General features: G+C 46.1%; 1 protein-coding gene across 6 annotated transcripts in view; it reads right to left on the reverse strand.

Moving 5' to 3' along the window:
• The window catches only part of PRDM16 (PR/SET domain 16), a 341803-nt gene that overhangs the window by 22465 nt on the left and 299362 nt on the right, over nucleotides 1–19976 (reverse strand). For all 6 annotated transcript variants that reach the window (XM_075773536.1, XM_075773534.1, XM_075773535.1 and 3 more), the window contains 4 exons: nucleotides 13620–13818; nucleotides 8757–8904; nucleotides 8109–8262; nucleotides 2466–3867 (listed from right to left, as the gene is read on the reverse strand). In XM_075773536.1, the coding sequence (XP_075629651.1) occupies nucleotides 2466–3867; nucleotides 8109–8262; nucleotides 8757–8904; nucleotides 13620–13818 (1903 nt within the window). The remainder of the gene's footprint in view (nucleotides 1–2465; nucleotides 3868–8108; nucleotides 8263–8756; nucleotides 8905–13619; nucleotides 13819–19976) is intronic.

The following is a 19976-nucleotide window of genomic DNA, read 5'->3' on the forward strand; positions in this document are numbered from 1 at the left end:
GCCCCACCTGCATCAGACACCCGAAGCCTTAGCGAAGCGACAGCGTTTCACGCGGCTTTACCATCGCCCAGCGTCGGGCAACGAGAACGCAACAAGCGCGTACAGACTTCCTCGTCAGAGCTGAACTCCGCAGTGACCAGAGGATTAAGCTGATCTTTTCAGGCCAGTGCCTGAGAACGTTACCTTAACGAGGCTGAGCTAAAAACTGCACTGATTTCAGGCTGTCTGGCTGCATTAAATTATATCACCAGGAGAAAATGTCAAGGATTTAAGTGGCCTTTGGGAGAAAAATGAAGGAGCCAAATGATGTGAGAGAGTCTGATAAAGAGAAGTTTAGAAACAAAATATTTCCATATTTTTTAAGCTGGGACTTGGAAGCTCTGCTGTTTAGCTCATTACATCAGAAGTCTGATTCGCAAGCAACTCCGCCACTGCCTTTCTATTTTAATATATTACTAAAACTATATGCATCCCGTGGAATGCAACAAACGATGCCCCCATCCTTCACTTCCATCTGTCTTCTGGACCTTTACGGTTTTCCCGAGGCTGCTATTTTAATTGGCAGCGGCTTTTTCAACCCGTGTTATTTTAACATTCCTACTGAGAATGCCCAGAGGTGGCAGGATCCTAAGCTAAGCCGAAGCTTTTGCCTTTCTATCCCATTTATTTATTTTTTTCCAGAAGTACTTTTTACAAAAATAAATGCCGGACTATTTACATCATTACTTATTTTTCCAGGAGGAGATGGCCACGGTGGGTCCCAGACAGAATACATTACACGTCCCGGGTTGTGATGTAGCCGTTTCCATCACAGATGGTAAGCATGTAAGCAAGCAACACGGCATCAACCCTGAGAGTGCTGGCAAAGCGAGAGACGCTTTCTTAACAGCAAGCAACGAGGGCTCACTAATCCTCATCTCAGCTGACAGTTCTTTGGCCGGGCTAGACATTGACATCATTTTTTCCCACAGTTATCAACCGTACAATAGCAGCAAGGCAGTGACACGGGTGCCGTTCTCCTGGCCTGCTCTTCCAGCCGGCAGCGAAGGCCACACCACCCGTTGTTGTTCGCAGTCCTTTGAACCCTCAAGCGAACCATCCCAGCGCTGACATAATCGCTCTGCGGTGACGCTGAGCCTTTCCAGCGCTAAGCCAACACCGGCTTCTGCAGCGTATCCGTTAACTTTCCGGCAGGCCGGAGCGCAGCCAGGCTCACTACGCGACCCTGCAGCACAGGACCCGCATCCAGCTCAGGTAACGCAAGAACAAACCACTCGCGTCCAGGAACGGGCTGTTCAATTAGGGACCGAATCCAGGAGCCCTCTGGGCCAAACCCGCGTACCGAAAGGGACGGTGAAGCAGCATCCTGTCCTAAGGGAGAATCAATTGCCTTGTTAACGTCTAAATCGAACCGGTTTGGGATCCCTCTTTTCACCACACTTTGCTAAACACAAGCAAATGGTATTTGCTACGGGACAAACGCATCTCATCCGCGGCAGGAAGGGAACGAAGGCAGTGCCAGTGCCCGGATGGGTAATACGCAAACTTACTGGCACCCTTGCCTTAAAGCTTAAAATCATTTTCCTTTAGAAACAGGTTTTATAAAAATCTCTCCCCCAACAAGAGACTCAAGTCTTCCCTTTACATCGTCTTCTGCATTAATTCTTTCTGGAAGTTTAACTGCCATTTGGGTAACTTCATCCAGTCTGCTTTACACACGCCTAACGCGTTCAGCTTGTTCTAGGCATGACATAACAAATCGGGCCTTCCTCAAAACCCATGCATTTCAAGTGAAACCAGAAAACCCTCGTTATCTTCTCAGACAGATTGCTCTGCAAGATGTGTATCGGGCAGCGATGTGGATAATAGCACGCTACCACATATTTACACCGTCCTTGTTACCCCAGACTTAAAAACGTTTCAAAAGGCTGGGTCCACAACAGCAGTTCCTATGAACTGAAAAACTCTAAGAAAAGGAATTAGAAAGAAAGAGGGGGTAGGGAGGAAGAAAGGTGAAGTGGCTCACAAAAGGCCAGCAAGTAAGTCAGTGGGAGAGCTGCATTTCCAGGCTCCCAGGGCTCCTGACTCATTCCCAAGCCATGAGAGCCCGGGCTCCGAGGCATCTGAACTCTGCATTCTTATCGAATCAAACCTCTGGAATTTCCCCAGCAGAAGTGCCATCTTAGTGTTGGCTCGTGGGAGAGTCCTTAAATAGGTCAAGTTGCTTCTTTATCAAAATAAGGGTGTGTTCTTTATACATATTGATTATGAGTACTCCTTTCAAATATTCGCTTTCGATTCAGGAAATTCAGCGTGCTGTGACAAAGGAAACAGAAGCACAGTCGACAGCAGCAGACTTTCACTGCCCTTTCTAAACACCCTACATCCCAATCTGCCTCAAGCTGCGATGTCAGCTAGCAAATTAGCTCGTAGGAGGAAACGCTTAAGGCAGGGTATGTTAATACCTGTATATGGGGTCCATGAAAAAGGGTGATGGCTTAGCGTAATGCAGGGATGGCTGCTGAGGCAGTTGAGACTGGGAAATCTTGGGTAAGACTTCACTTGCCATTAGCTTCCTTTCCCCATAAATGTGGTTTTTCCGTGGCTCTCTCCCTCCGTTCTGACTGGCTCGGATGCGGTTGCCAATGCTCAGATCCAGTGGCTGTTCTTCCCCTGAGGATGGGGCTGGCAGGACCTTGGGTGGCGGCAAGATTGGCTTAATCTCTTTTGGCTTTGTGGTGAGATCGAAGGGCGACTCTGAGCTGGTGCTGCCTACTTTGTGGAGGTCCCTGGGTGACTTTGGTTCTGCCTTGACCAGCAAGTTGTGATTGAGGGTCCGCTCCGTAAAAGGGTAGAGTGAATGGGGGAAATTGGGGAGGAACTGAAAAGGGAACATGGAATGATAGGGGAGCGAACCCATCTTTTTCTCCTGCATCCCCATAAAGCCAGGCCCAAAATATTTCTCTGCAATGGAGGCGATGGCTTTAATCGAGTCATTAGCTGCTCCCGTGGCAGGCAGCAGGTGCTCTTCGGGGGGAGGAAAGAAGGAATGCTGAGAATAGAAGAGAGGGATCTCGCTCGTGTTGTTGGTGGAACTTGCAGACACAGAGCTGCTGACGAAATCTGGCTTGCTCTCAATTTGTTTGCTCTTATCTTTTGTTTTGTCCCTGTCGCTCTCTGCATCACTGTCCAGATCAGAACCGGTGCCAGTAGTGGTGTCCAGATCCGTGCCTGTGGTTGTATTGACATCCTCAAAGTCACTGCCATCAGACATGTCACTGTTCCTGGCTTTGAGCTTCTCCAGGTAGGAGTTTTCCAGGCTGCTTTCACATTTCTCCTCTCCTGCCGTGGCCTGGTTGCTGTTGCTCACTGCAGAGATCAGAGGAAGTGCCGGGTTCCCAAGGGGGCTTGGAAGCTTTGCGTCTTGAGTGTGGTTGAGGGGACTTTTGAGCAGTTGCGTGGGTGGTAACAAGGGGGGCCTGGGGTATAGAGAGGGTGGGAAAATCCCTGGGAATCCCGGAGTGAGGGCGGGAAACGCTGGGGGGGCAGGTGAGAACGGAAGACCCCCCGGGTGCGGGCGGGATGGAAAATAATCGTTAAACCCCAGGCTGGCATGATTGAGGTTGGGAGAGGGCTTGGATTTGTCCATCATGGACGTGGGCGTCAGGGGGAGGCCGGGGGCAAAAATGCCCCCCGGGTTGTAATGGTTCTTGCCCTCGCAGAAGCGCCGGTGTTTGTTGAGAGAGGAGGTAGTGCTGAACATCTGGCCGCAGTCCTTGCATTTGATCTGGGTGCGACAGTCCGCGTGCATCCGCTTGTGACGGCAGAGGTTGGAGAACTGCGTGTAGGATTTGTGACAGACCTCACCTAAAGCATCAACAGAAACCAACAACAAAAGCGATATGAAATTAACAGGAAGCGGCAGGGAATTCCTCCGGAGCTTCACCACCGTCCCCACCCCTCCGCCCTGCCCGGCCATCCCCGCTCCCCGGGGACACAGGAGGTAAAACGCAGCTATGGCTACACGCCGGCCTGGACCTCCAGAAACCCGGCCCCGCGTTTCTCCTGCCAAGGCCTCCCCCCGTACTTTCGGCACACCGTGTAGTTCCTCTGTGCGTCAGCTCCCCCCGCATGAAATCAGGCTAACGAGGCCAGCCGGTCTCCTTGGTTTGCAAGCACGCGGGAACAGCCATCTCCGTCCTGAAATGGTTATACAGGACTCGGCCTCACCGGGCTGCGATCCTGGCTACGTTTCACGAAGGAAGAGGCAGCCCCGGGAATCCTGGCTGAGGACGCGGGAAGAGAGGCGAGAGGGAGCGGGCGGGCAGCAAGCAACGCTCCGCTTGCATCCCGGCCATCGCCCGGGCCGGACTCACAGCAGCCACCGGTTATTTCCCTTTCAATAACCCCCTTCCTCGTGAATCTCTCATCAAGCGACTCTACAGAAATCTGAGGGATGTGCTACTCCTGCTCAAACTTTTTTCTTTTAATTTTGAATGAAGATAATCATGCATTGTAATTATTATATCTATTTATATTAGCTGGTCTGCTTTCCCTGTAGTTCTGGCGCGGCAGGGAGCACTGAAAGCTGAAGGGAGAAAGACATTGCCTCATTTAATCAAACCTACCCTTTCTTTAATGCCATTAATAGTAAGTAACCACTCCATAGGGATGTTCTATAAATACTTTGCCAGCCAGGCCTCAGTTCAGCTAGAAGCGGGGCGAGATCTTGTATTTGTTAAATTAGTAAGAGACACCCTAGCAATGCTGTAAGTCAATGCTACATCAGCATTTTCTTTAACGACCTGTAAATACCAAGCTTTCAAAATGTGAATTTTTATGACCTCTTTCACCTACAGACTTTGCTGGTGTGGAAGGAACAGGGCAAAGTAAGAAAAAAATCCCACCCAAACTTTGCTGTATATCAAAATACTGTAACTTTTTATTATCTGATGCCTCTTTCAACATAGGAATAAATTCTAATTCTTAGTGAATTAACACACTTCTTTCACCGGAGAACTGCTGTTATCACCGTTTCATAAACATGGAAACTGAGACAAAGAGAGGGAAAGTACATTGTTCGGAGTTGGGCAGGCAAGGACCCGAATCCAAATTCTCCTGACACCCAGTCCTCCACCTCAGCGTCCGTCCGTCCTTCCTCCCTCCCAATTTCTACTGACAGGTACATGCAAGCGTGACTTTCCCTGTATTTTTTTCTAAATCCCTAGGATTTACATCAGTGCTTGAATATCAAATGACTGCCAGGAGAATATTTGACCGGCAGCTCTGAAAATGTAAGGGGAAGCCCTTTCTACTGAAATTCAAAGCAAAGATGATTGAAGTTTAACAAATTTGACATTGCAGTTCACACAAGCACCCCAAAACTCAGTGACTGTCACTGATGGGTCTGCTCTGCCTAGTTTCTGACTGCACTAGAAATTTAATATGAAGCATCTTTCCTCACACAGTATTCAGTATTTCAGCCTTTCTGCTTTGGACCCAGATACAGCAAGGAGCTGCAAAGGACACGCAAACAGAAGGAGAAGAGCTGCAGTGTTTGAGTAACAGCTTTTTGAGTACGCTAGAGCAATCCCTAGTTTTTGGCAAGCACGCCTTAAAAACCTGTGTCAGTTCTTCTGAACTACTATTACTGTATACATAGTTTTATGGCTGTTGCATGTATTATTTTAGCTACCTTAGACTTTCAAAGAAAGGGTTTATTCATATTTTTTTTTTTTACTTGAAATGTTTTCTTAAAAAATATCTAAACAGACTTCTTAAAGGAAACACTACTCAATTCATTTTCCATAAAGCTAACAGACACAACAATCTCCGTTTCTATAGAAATTTAAGCAGAGGGATGCATCAGCATCCGCACAACACACAAGTCCCACAAACTAGTTCTGCGTCTCCGGGCTGTTCCCTGCTTCGCTGCTGCCAGCAACGTGCCATCCCTGCCAAGCGCAGGGAAGCCGAAGACGGGACAGCCGCTTCGCTGCTGCCTCTCTTGGACGCGATGCTCCGTCAACTGCGCGGCCCTCGGTCTAGAGTGGGCGAGCATTTTTCTTGTCCTGCTTCTCTATGCAAAGCCAGCGTCTTTAGGGTTGCGGGAGCTCTGCGTGCCCAAATCAGCAGGCAGGTGCAAATACTTCCACGTGCAAGGATACCATGAGTAAGCTCCCTCTCAAATTGCTAATAATATCTGAAGAAATGTCACGTTTGGGTGGATTTCTTTAAAAGATGTTTGTATATCTTTCTTTCCAGAACAAAATGACCTCTTTCTGATTTTAACCACGTCCCTTGCCATGTGCCAAGGGATGCTGTATTGTGGTTTAGAAGATACAAGTTTGTAATAAATGGCTTATCTGCTTAAGCAGACTGTGTCACAACAGAGTGCACCTTCTGTCAGTTTTCACTGGCTCAACAGGCGTTCGGGGGTTTGCGTTATTTCCATTGTACACATTCACAGATTTAGAAAAAAGAAGTTATAGTGTTCCCATGCAGCAAAACTTTATGAGAAGACTAAGGATAACAAAGGCAAAGTCTTCCAAGGGAATCAGGTTCCTTTCTTCCATTTTCCACCCCAGGAAGAGTTGCTAGATACATACGATGCTGCACAAAATTCCCTAAAGAAAAGTGCGACAGGTATGAGAGCTCACATCATCATTCTAAAATAAGGACAACTGGAAAATTTTTGTTTAAGTCTCCAGTTATGCAATTTAGTAACTCTGCCTGTACTGTCCTCTTTTGCTGTTCTGTGTTCTGCAACTATAAAGTTACAGTCTGGGGATTCTTTTAAAGCCAAGTATAATATTGTAAAAAACAAACCACCCCCCAACACACACACACACACACACGCACACACAGAAACCCTTTTCTTCCCTTGAACAGGAAAGAAAAACCTCCCGGTGAATCCCGCCTCGCGGCTCCCCCGAAGTTGCTAATGGATTCCACATTCGCGCAGGTGACTCCACCTGGCACATCTGAACCAGGCAGAATCAGTCCCGAGTTGTTTTACACGCTGATTTAGACTGACAACTCCCTAATTCTTATGAAGTGAGAGTGAGGAGATTATGAGAAGAAATCATTCATCTCAGTGCAGCAGTACTACGAGATTCAAATTATCTCTTTCATGTGCCCGTCGTCAAATGAAAGATTGCATCAAAATGAGCAATAAGAGCATTTTTTCTTCCTCCACCAACACCCATCTGATTATCTCAGAACACATTAATGAAACGAGTCTCCCAGGATACTCTTGCATACTGTTCCCATTATACCAATTGGGGAAAAAAAGGCAGGAGTGGGTTCAGTGGCTTCCCTACCGTAACATCAAAGCCTGGAATCAAACACAGATCCCGTTCTGTGCTTGAACTGCGCCGTCTGAGCAGTGTCAGGAAGTAGTCCCTAAAGCTCCTATAGCTTTGTTGTGACACAGTCCACTTTTCCGCACAGTTATCAAAATCCAATAGGTGCCGTGTCAATTAAAAAAATATACAACACTGAGAATGACAAGAGATGAGATGAATGGCTCTCAAGGGAAAATGCCCTTTTGGAAATACTCCACTAAAGAGAGCGCTAAGGACACGGGTAATCTGCTATTTATTTGGCTTCCAAGCATTGTCTAGATGAAACATGCAGTAAATAAAGAAGGAAAAAACTCCTTTTAAAAATCACCTTCTTCTCCTTTGACTCCTGTGACTATTCCAAATTCTTTACAATGGCTACGGGATGTTAGACACCCCTGAAAAAACATTTCGATCAGGCTGTGCCAGCTATTTATTTATGTCACCAACATGAACATTCAAAAATTATTAAGGAAAAAAAGAAGAGAGAAAGAAAAGATATGAGAAAATGGCATCGCCGGGACTGCTGAGAGTCTCAGCTTTTAACTTGTCAAGAAAGTCAAAAACTGCCATGAATGTTTACTGAAAAAACAGGGAGCATGCAAAAAAAAAAAAAAAAAAAATCGCTGCGGAATTTCATCTTGTGCTCTGACCTATAAAATTACAGCGGCGGCTCACAGAGGGACAGCTAGTACTGGGGGGCCCCCGCAGGATACGTGCAATTATAGCGAAAGCCAGAGCTCTGTGATGGCCGTGACAACTTACATATGAAAGGTTTGACAGTGCTGTGAATGTGCTTGTGCTGTTTGAGGCCAGACGAGGTGGCAAAGGTTTTGCCGCAGTCCGGGCAGGCATGGGCCCGCGCGCCAACGTGCTGGGAACGGATGTGCCGCTGGAGGTTGCTGGGGTCGGTAAACACCTGAAAGAGAGAACGCCTTGAGGGAGGGGAAACAAAGCAGTAGGGAGAAGAGCGTATACACGTGACAAGCTTGGCTGGTTTTTTTTTTGGTTTGTTGACACCGCGGCTCCTGGGATGAGTAGTGCAGGACGTTCACCTACCGCAGCAAACAGTTAACGACCCGAGCCGGGCTGAGCCGTTCTCCCACATGTGCGGTGCTCGCAGTTTACCAGCTGTTTGCTTACCCACATCTGCCCGGCACAGCGCTCCCCCCCCACCCCGGCAGGCTCTCCCATACCTGGGGAAAGGCCGAAGGCGACCTGCTCGGCGCAAGGCTGAGCTCCACACCCAAGCTGACGTGCCGGGGCCAGCTGAGCACACCGCTCTGCTTGTGTTACCGCACCACGGCCGGGCCACTGAACCGCGCTGGTGCAGGTCACCCGTCCTCCGGACCCCTTCCCCCAGGTCTCAGCACCCTCTCCCAGGCAAAGCTGCCACCGTGCCCTGCACCGTACCTTAACACAGTTTTCACATTCAAACCGTTTCCCACTGTCGTGAGACATTTGGTGACGAATCAGGTTGGATTTCCAGTTGAAAGCCTTGGGACACTGGTCGCACTTGTACTCCCTCTCCTCGGTGTGGATTACCATGTGCTGCTCCAGGCTGGGGAAGAGAGACAGGCTGACCGGGCATGGCCAGCGGCAGCCCACCGCCCGCGCCGGCAGCGAACGGAGCCCAACTCCGAGCGCCCACCTGAACCGGGCACTGCCTGCCAGGGCATATACTGTTACAGAACTCCTGCCCTGTATCAGGGAGGTTTGAAACCGAGAGAGGTGATCGGAGATGGCGATAGAGAGACAGGCTGCGAGCCCAGGGGTCTGGGGGGTTTCCAGAACTAACTGCTGCCGCAGAGCGCGACTGCGAAAGCCTTTGGGAAAAGGAGGTGAGCAGCGCATCGACCGTGAGAGGCGCAGTGACACACTCGTACCATTTTTTTTTTTTCTGGCATTTATTTCACAGAGGGAAGCTGCCCTATTCTGCCTCAAAACGTTGCTGCGTTTTATGATGTTTCTTATTAAATACCTGAGTCTGTTTATAAGGGGGAAAAGGAAGGTAAAACCTGACCTGGCCCTGCAGGTTCCTGACAGGAAAAATGAGCACTTTGTGATCAAGACTTCTACAGCATCCCCACAGGGAAAGACAAGATATTAGCTGCTGCTGCTGAGACTATCATGTTGCCGTTTTCGTGGGCACAAAGCCCACAGCTTCCCAGAACACAGCAACTTAACATTGGAAAGAAACACGATAAGGTGCAAACACGTTTCACTTCTAAATGTCAGACATCTTTTATTACTTAACTCGGCAATTTCAACTTCTGCCAACTGGCAGCCTCTCCCAAACCAGGAGGATGATGGCAAACCAAAGTGGCTGCTGGAACAGGGCCACAGCAGGGACGGCTTCTCAGAGGAACGCACGGGGTGCTCTCTTTCCCCTTGCCCAAGTACCGTCCCCGAGCATCAACGCTGCTGGGCCACCGACCCGGGTGTGACGGCCGGGGAAGGCACTGCCGGCGGCAGCGGGGCAGGCGCGGAGCCTGGGGAACCCTTCTGTTGGAGACCGAGTGCTGTAAAACGTCCTCAGCCGGCTGGAAATCCTGCACCTCTCCGGCCAGTCCTCAGAAACAAAGGAAGAAAATCTGTGTCCTTTGCTGCCTGCAGTGTAGTTTAACAGGAGTTACAAATACTCCTCCTCACCATGACTTCTGATGAAGGACAAACTTACGTGAAATCTACTATTGCCTGAAATCCCCTACAGATTGACATTAAACCGTTCCTATGGAACTTTAAAGCACGGCTATATTTTTTATAGGAACATTAAAACTAAACACTACTGGAAAACCTGCCACTCTTCATTAAACGCTACAAGACAACTTCAAGCAGATAATCCCTGGGCATTTCCATGGAGCCCGAGGGCGTCAGAGACCTAGGAATGGACTCAGCCTCACATACTGCTCTACGGGGACCCGCATCCCCCGGGGGCTGCACGCCACAGGCACCCTGGCACCAGCAGGCACCCGCCTGCTCAGTGCTGGAGCAGGACGGACCCAGCACTGGAGTCCTTTAAATTCCCAGTGGAAAAGGCTGATTGCACTGACAATTCACTGGCACTGAAATCTTTGTGCCCTGAGGGGCACTTGCTGGCACAGAAGAAGGGCAGAAAGAAGGTGGCTCCATCACAAGCGGGCTTGGTGGGGACTGCAACCTGCCTGGCAGCTCTGCACAGGAATCTAGGCTGCCACCAGCCCGCTACTCCCTTGAAGAACCTCCTCTTCCTCAAGTCAGATAGTTAATATTCATGAACGTGTCCCTTTATAAACTGCCAATCCACTGATTTTAAAGAAGCGATATTCATTTTTGCTAAAGAAATGGTGTTCTTAACACTACAAAATTTTTTACACATACAAAGAAATATATACCTTTCATATACATATACAAAAATACGTTCCTGTTAACTGTGATTTATGAGTTTATTTAGAGCAAATATGGACAAACTAATATGCTGTTTAGAGGGAAGTACCTACTGGGATTAGCAAAACATTTATTTATTTAGTCAGCTGCTAAATGCTCAATTTCAGTTCCCCAGTGGCACTCTTGATTTGATCTGTATTAACTTCTGAAAAATTGTAAGACCGTCTAGGTACGCTGACTGGATAATATTCTGTGTTTTGTGCTTTCTCAGTACACAAAAATGCAGCAGATTGGTGGGGGAGGGATAGATGCGGACATTCTCTCCCAGCCCTGCTAAACCCGTCAGTGTGCGGTACACTGAATGGTGATGTTGCTGACTCTATCTTTCCTCTGTCGAAAAAAAATTATTTCCTATTATTTGCTTAGAAAAAACCCAACCCAAATATTTGGAATCAATGGTCTAAAAGGCAACGCAGCCACTGAGCCCAGGAGCCCCATCACAACTCCGTTTTCTGAGCAGAGAGGTCTGTGGCTGGTGACCTGAAGTATCTCCATTGGAATTCAGTTGGAAATTCCTTGAAAAGCACCGAGGGGTGCTGAAAATTGGAAATCCATGCTAGCACACATATGGACTTCTGCCTCTAGCTTGAGATGTTCAGCAGCGTTGACCACACTGGTAACAGGTAAATGTTCTGCCATGTTTCCTTCTTAATTACGAGGTCTGTAAAGTAACAGTTAGGAGTGAAGAATCTCCTCTACAGGAGAAAATACATCAGGGCTTGTAAAATTAGTGTTCTGTCCTTGGCCCTTCCAGAGGTTTTTGATCTGACTTTGAACAAGCCACTCGTTCGTCCCTTGGACCTGCCCACGCTTTAGAGCAGCGCTTGCGCCAGCAATGCTCGCCGTGGAGATGTGCCCCAGAGCGAGTCAAGCCTGACACGGAATCAAGGTCCGTCTTACCCACTTCCCCCACGAAGTCACAGGAAACTGGGACCTTAACTCAGCCACATCATGTCAATACCTGGAACTGGCTTCACCAGATGACTCTGAACATCTTACCCACACGGACAAGTAATCGCTAAAGGGAGAAAGGGACTTAAAATCTTTCTGCTGCTCTTATCCCCTCCAAAACGGACACGGTGCCACCCCGGGTACCCAAGGGAAGCTGGAAATACGCAGATGTTGCCAAGAGGAGGACGACACGCGCATTTCAAAAGCGTATTTCCTAAATTAAGACAAAACCTACTGAGTGCTGGCAGCTAAAGAGGAGAAAGTTTCTAATGCAGCTAGAGAGATAAAAGAACTGGAATTTCTACTAAAAATCATAATATTTAAAACATTTAAAGGAAGTTCTCCTTTTCTTGTCAGGTAAAAAAATAAGAAAATTGCAGCCTCCTAGTATCTAATCAAAAGTAGCCAACGTAGAAACACAAGGTGAGGAATAAAGACATCAAACTGTGCTAAGAGAACCACTACACAGATATCGCTGTATCACAGTATCTATTACCAGCTTCTAAAACGCCCACAGCACAGCCAAGAGCCAAGCTCTTTTCAATACAGATAAACTAGTGGAATGTTCTTTACGTTTCACCTTTCTCTACATTTTTAAAATACGTTTTTTCTTCACTTCCCCACGTAGATAAAAGATCTGAAAGTAACACTATAATTAAGTTCAAAATGACTAATGCTGGTGAACATCATCTTTTTAGATTTTTAGCTGAAATGAAACAGGCCTTATATTGGCATTAAGCTCAACATTTTTGCTGCGCTTACACAGTACATGACAGGATTGCCAGTTCTCATAGTTTTATTTCAAATCTTGCTATGTGTGGTGCTTGTTGATCTAAGAAGTCAACTGAAATGAGTACGTGAGAACCTCAGCCTCCAGCAAACAGGTAAGACTCTAGCTCTTATGCTGTGGAGAAAACCTTGAAAATGCAGCCCAGGAGCTAATGGCTCAGGATGCAAATAAAGACAATCTTAAAATGATTAAAAAACCCCCTCAACTTTTTAAAACTGGCTCCTGATATTTAACCCTTTGAGTTTCACGTTGGAAGTGAATCAGAAATCTCAGAGATCTCTGCTTTAAAGCTGCATTTGATTACTATCACATTATGGTTGAAAGATAGAAATTTTCAGTTAAAATTTATTGGGAGAAAGAATTTTTCTTTTTAAAACAAAGTTCAATTCCTATTTAGAGTTGCCTTATAATAATCATTGAATAACTACTGCAAATAAAAATATGAGATGGAGAATATTCCATCTTCTTTTTTTCCTTTTCGCATTACTATTACAGAAGTGCTTGGTGAACACAAAATGTTTTCGTGAGCATTAAAAAAAATAAAATGTGATTGGAATAGAATTTTTTTAATCGCTTCTGCAAGATCAAATAGGAGCTCAGGACCATGTTAAGAGTTCTTAGTATAACAACCTCTCTTTATACCCACTGATCTCAAATGACCGAGAATGACATATAAAAGAAGTCTTCGTGCAAATACTGGCAGAACGCAACGCCACTGTTCTCCCTCCGAACCAGATCACCTGGGAGCAGTGACTGCAGAGAGACTACCCAGGTCTATCACAGCCCTGAAAAAGTCCCAGGGTACTCAGAAAACAACAACTTAAACTTGATATTGCCAATAATCTGTGGCTGCTTCTACTGACAAGTAATGAAAAGCACCACAGTCTATGAAATCAAGGTGAAATAAAACGCTGCCCAACAGCTAACGACATTGAAGGATCCTAAAAACGACCCTCCTGAACCCTATGGAGAAAGGAAAGTTCTATCCCCGGAGCTGTCCTGAGCCGCCCAGCTCCCACCTCAGTCCCACGTTTCCCACCATTGGACAGGGCTGTGCGGGAGGAACGGCGAGGGGCAGACCAGAGGAGGGTCTGGCAGTTCTCCAGTACCTGTATTTATTGGGGAACATCCTCTCACAGTCTTTGCACTCATAGACCTGTCCATCTCCAAGGCCTTCTTGCTTGATCTCGTCATTCAAGGTCTCGTACAGGGAGCTGACAGCGTTGCAGGCGTACTTCTTGTGTCGCCGCAGGTCGAGCTTCGACTGAAAAAGTTCATCACAGTCCTCGCAGCGAAACGTGTGCTCTTCTGCAACAGACAGAAGGGGTGATTTTGGCTTGTGGATCAGGACACTCAAACAAGTAAATGATTTTACCCAACACTGGGCTGATAAAGAAAATGTAAAGTTCTGTGAGGATCTATCAGACAAACAAACGAACCAAGAGGAAATTTGCAAGCGAGAGGAGAGAGAAACCAAGGCAGGCTGTGCTGGCAGACTGCTTTCACTTTAAGCATTAAGAAAAAAAAAATAAATCACACAACCAGGAGAGATCTTGTTTTCTTTGTGTCCTGGCCTCTGCTGAGACGTCAAGACCGACAAGAATTAGCAGATACACAAAATACCGGGGCTACTTCTGGACTATTGTGCTTGTTTGCAATGAGGTTTTTTGAAAATACAAAGGAGCTTTTCCTCAAAAAGGGCTGCCAGGGAAAAAAGGAACCAACCATACTTGTGAAGACAGACACCAGAAAAAGCAAATTGCCATAGCACAAACCTGGAGAAGCTCCTTTCTAAGAAATGTCTCTCTAATGTTATCCTCTTAACTTGTCCCGCACAACTGCAGAAGCACAGTGCACCATCAAACCCGAGGAGTTCAAAACCAGACTACCATGGAAGAAAGAAAAGGGAGCCAAATTCTTTGTTGTTGTGCCGGTTTGTTTTTTTCTTTAAAAAAAAAAAAAAAGATCTAATGCACGTAATAAATTATTGTAGTCAAGGTCAAACAAATTAAAAAGAGGGCAGCTATTATTAAGTTTACAAGGCAGCATCCTGACCACAGTGCCAAGCCAAACAATCAGCTCAGAGCTGTAAATTTTCCAGGAGAATGACCTCTGCGAGGGAGTCGGGATAGCTCCGGGTTTCTCCACCCAGCAGCCAGCTCGAAACAGAAGCTTTCCAGCCACCACTTAGTCACTGGTGCCGCATTTCCCTGTCCTCCTCTACCCTCTTCCTCTGGACTCCGGGGCTCTGTTTCGGATTAGGTTTTGTTCTCTTTTTCTGATAACTTTACTTGCAAAAGGAAAGCCTGTGGTAAAACGCATTAGCTCAGAGGGAAGAGTGGAAATATCCTTTCTAGGAGATGCAGCCAAAAGCCAACGTTGTGACGGAGCCGATCCATCCCCAAGCGCTGCTGCTCCGGGGAAGGGGGACCACGGGGTAAGGGGCGGGCGGCGTGCGCGGCTTCGTGGCGCTTCTCTGCCTGCCGCCGTTTGCAAAACCCTTGGTTTAAAGTACCCCACGGACTTGTCTGCCCGAAGTTTTGCACAATTACAACCACTTAGGCTGTGCTTTCAGGCCTGAAATTGTGTTTTATATAGATGAGGGTTCATTTTGTTAAAAGTGTGACACGAGTACAAACACAGGCAGTGTCGCACCCAGAGACCACCGCTTCCCCGCTTGCACTCGGGCAATAATCTCCTTTCTCCGTTTCTCTCAATACAGCCTATTTAAACTCGGGCTGTGGTTTTCGACCCGTGCCCCTGCACGCCGGGGAGCCTGCGACTTGCTTCTGTGGTGACTATGAAAGACAAGATCCCATAAGCTGCTACGGCAAGCTATGTAGGCAGATGAAACCCAAAGTGGTCCACACCTACACGGAAAGTATCGACATGCCCACAAACTGGAAAAAGTCAAACACAGCTAAAACCAGAAAGTATCACAATCAGCGAAGCCTTGCTATTCATCCAAGCAGCACGTCTAGTGGTACTATATCCCATTTGCACAAGGAATGAGTAAAACACAGAGATGTATAGGATTTCCTGAACTGCAGGAGAGAGGGATGTGAAAAGAAATAAAATCCCGCAGGTCAACATTTTGCTTTGGGGGAAAAAGGGCATTTTGACTAAAAAACGAGACCTAAGGGAAGAAAATACCCGTATCTTCCCCATTTCAATGAGTTCTGGCAGATCATATACTCTGAAATTGCTATCAGCAGCCTCACAATGAAGTGGATCAGGCCCTGCTCTACTCCTTAGAGAAATTCTGCTCGCCAGCATTTTGTAGAACAGTGCCAATATGTATCTCGTGCGTTTTATGTCCCTGGGGAGGGAAACCTGGAAATCGGGATATTAAAAACTACCTAGCAGTATCGAGAGACCGTGTACAACCTACCATTACGATATTCCAAACTACTTTTCATGAGGGCAAAAAAACCCCAACAATTGTAGTATCACGGTATGTCTCGTTGATGTGTTGTACTTGTAACAACAGCACGGAGCATGCAACGTTACCTAGCAAAATTTAAGCTTTCATCTACACATGCTTATGGACCAAAAACATTCTTAGCGTGGAAGCAGCCAGTAAGGGGGGGCAAGGGATGCGATTAGCTGTGTTTAGGTGCCTTTTAACTCTCTGCACGCACATCGGTAACTCGGGCGAGAAGAGACAAGCCCGACAGCATCAAGTGTCCCGAACACACGCACTGCACAGGCTGAAGCGATAATCTCATCGTGCATCTCTCCTCATTATTAACGAATTCACGTTAGCTCTCACGCGCTGAAACGAGTGTTTATCTGCTACAACGGTCAGTTTTCAGAGTCTCAGACGTCAAGCTGTATTCAAAAGTGTCACCGGCACTAATAAACGTGACCTTACGTTTGTTCTGTTTCTGGCTCCTACAGAGGTACGTTGGTTTGACTCATGCAGCCCACGGACCTGTGCAGTAACAGGGTAAATCCCTCAGTAACTCCAGATAACTGCTCTGGCAAGGTGTTCGCCTACCTCCGAATTCACCCCACAAATCAAATGCTTCCCCTCTTCGCCCTATTGTAAATAGCGTTGGCTCAACACAAGAGGCTGTTTTGTAGAAGCGAGTGAGCGTCTTCCAGACTGGGACCTCCCAGGTACCGTCAACTCTTAAGAAGCTCCTATGAAACTCCCAGCATCTCTCACGCTCAAGCTGGGAATTCCCCAGACCTGAAAACTTGGAATGGAGGAAACAGATTTTCTTATTTTAATTTTTTTTTACTTCAGAGAAAATGCATCAAAATATCTTCTGCAAATCCATACTAAATTCTTCCTACTTCAGTTTGAGATTTACTGATTAACTGCATCTTATTTCACCCAAACTATCCTCTAGGAACCAGAAATCCACTTCGAGTTTGGAAAACGAGCCATGTGGAATGATTTATTACATACCTGGCTAAAGGTGGACAACTCGCAAGCACCCCCTCCCACAGTATACAGCCCGATATAGCACTACCTGTCGTTAGCAATGAGAATAATGGTATTTTTGTCCTTTCTATGAGATTACAGAGCAGACAGATGGATGAGATACATTAATAGCCTCAGTAATAACTGCTAAAGAAGAGATTTTGCTTCTAATTCCCCTTGTCCTTTGTCAGCAGAATTACAGATCTCACACAAGTTACACACAATAGAACACCATCCTCAGTCAGTGGAAGCTGGCGTAGCCACGTTTACACAAGCTGAGGAGCTGCCCTGTCAGACTTTTATTAAGAAATACAAGAAACACGACAGCTCAGCTGAGACGTGCATGTTTTGCTTTTGCATCTGCATCCTTTCAGAGCTACACAGATTTTACAGATCAAGCCCTTGCACGTCACTGAATTGAAAAAAAACCCCATACCTCTATTTTGTACAGGCTTGCACTTCAGTAGCAACAACATTTCTCTTCTGTCACCAAACACAACAGCTTTTTCACAGGCAGAAAAGACGGATGATAAGAAAAGAAATGCACATGCTTCAGAACATTTGGGTTTGGAAAAAGAAATTTTCATTGAAAAGAAGAATTAGAGAACTGACAAAAAAACCCGATTAAAAGCCTTGTAGTCACATGTTACAGATGTTGCCACTGGTTGCAAATATTATTTTAATGCTCAGACAGGTTGAACAGAGGAAGAACTGACTGGCTGGTAAAGTAGCTGATTATATCCCATCAATATCCAACAGCCATTCCTCCGGCATTCCCGTTTCTGAACCTTAGAAGATTACAGACCCGACTCCTCAAGAAAAACCGCTGCAGGGAGAGGAACTGACCCGCAGACTAAGGGCCAGACTATCGCCCTGCAAAAATGAGACCCAAGTAACAAAGGAGGCTCAGGACTCAGCTGAGAAGACCTGGCATCTATGTTCTATCTTTATATCAGACACCCGGTTTGCAGACTTCAGGTTCATTAAAGGTTTGGGGGGGGGGGGGGGGGGGGGGGGGGTTGTCCTCCTTTAAGCACCAAAAATAAAAATACTGCCCTACAAAACAAGTTCTCATTGAAGTTTTCTGCTTTCTTTAAGCACCACAAATGAAAATACTGCCCTTCAGGAAAGGTTACTACTTCAGTACCTTACAGGGGAGAAGGGGATAAAAAGAAAAGAAAAATCCAGTTACAAAAAAAATTGCTGCCTGTTCTCTATGTCTTGTTTGTCAAATCTATGGTTATACGTGTCTATCTTAAGTTCCATCAGTAACACTCAGGACAAAGCAGGAATGTAACAGAAAAATAAATCAGTGCCTAATAGCTTTCAGAGAAACCAAGGGGAACACAATTATGTGGCATCTACATGCTAATCTACCAGACTTGAATCTCAAAGGAGTTCAAGTGCCCTACTCAAAATTCCTGCAGTGATAAGGGGTCTGCTGTGTTTGGCTGGGGGTTGGATAAAAGATTTTTATGATAATTATCTTTGTGTGGAACAATTTTGCATTTTCTTTCTTGTTAATTCAGAATCGAAATGGGGGTGCGAGGCAGCAGGAAGATAGCATTACTGAAAGTAGAAAGTATTAAGAAGTCAAATATTTAACGTTGCCCTATTATAATTTGAAAGCAATTACGTGGCAAAAGCACTAGACATTACCAGGAAGATACAGATAAATGTTACATAATGACAAAGATGGAAAACAAGGAGCGCTTTTTGCTCGTTCAAATAAAAGCCTATTAGAAACAGAAATGCAAAACGGGTGAGTTTTCTTTCTGATTTCTTCCTGACATCAAAAAAAAAAAAAAAAAGGTATGTGTTACTCCTTCACTGCGAATACAGAAATTATTCATCTCTGTGTGTTGGTCTCAAGAAAATGAATAACTTTTGGGGGGGGGAGAACACCGAAAAAAATAATTCCAAACCTGACACCTCAGTGAGAGCAGCTACTGCACTGCCTGTTCATTCACTTCACCCGCAGACCTTCAGCAAACAGCTCTCGGCAGCACTAATCCTCAACGTATCCCTTTTTTCAGAGGTATTTCCAACTAATTGTGCATATGCTATACACACTCTTAAAGAGTTTCACTGCAAATTTGCATCTGAAAATTATATTCGTATACAGGTAAAAGAAAATAAAAGCATTGTAGGATGTCCAGGTGAGACAAATTTCAGCCATTAATTACATACAACAGTATTTCCAACGAATAGTTTAAAAAAGACCGGTGGATGAGAACATATTTATAGAAATTAGTCATCAAATAACAATGTGAAACCTGCAACAGGCTCTACATTCAATGAATGAACAGAAAAAGACATAAGTGATATGCCCTAATAATCTCTTCACTTGAGAAAATTCATGTACCTTTTACGTTGTTCTCTAAATTTAACTGTCACTGAATGTCAAGGGAACCAAGAACCCCATAAAACAGCAGAACTTTGCAAGCCCAGCTGATTTTCACTTCATCTCACTCCGTTCCAGGACGACAGCGTACTTCACGTGCGGCTTCTGCAGTGCTCCCTTACGATCAGGTTTTGTATTCATCTCAGGAAAAGATTTGGACTTGCAAACAACCAGTTAAAAAGAAGAATCTGTTCAATTTTTGATTGCTCTAGGTATGTCTGCATGGTTGCCTTGTTTTTTAAAGTATTTGTGGGAACGGTGTAGCACCTCTGTCCCAGTTTTCCTAAGAGATGTTTGTACTGACAGGCTCTGGCACTTGCAGTGGAAGGGGTGGGACACCAAACATCGCTCAGGGTCTCAGGTGAATGTTGAGAAAAGTGCTCTAACAAAGAAAAAAAAAAAGCCCTGGCGACCCTCTCGCACTGCCAGTGTATTTCAGGCCACGCGTCCTGCTGACCTGCTCTCCTGGCGCTGCCAAGAGCCAGCAACAGCCGCTGCAGAGAAGCGTGCAAGGACCCTGCAAAGAGCAGGCGAGCAGCAACCTGTCCCCAGGCCACCAGGAAACAGGAAGGAGGACTCAAAGTCTTCTCTATTCCCTCTCTTTTCCCATCCCTCTCTACACGGCCTTTG

Source organism: Balearica regulorum, chromosome 21 (genome assembly GCF_011004875.1).
Source record: "Balearica regulorum gibbericeps isolate bBalReg1 chromosome 21, bBalReg1.pri, whole genome shotgun sequence".
NCBI lineage: Eukaryota > Metazoa > Chordata > Aves > Gruiformes > Gruidae > Balearica > Balearica regulorum.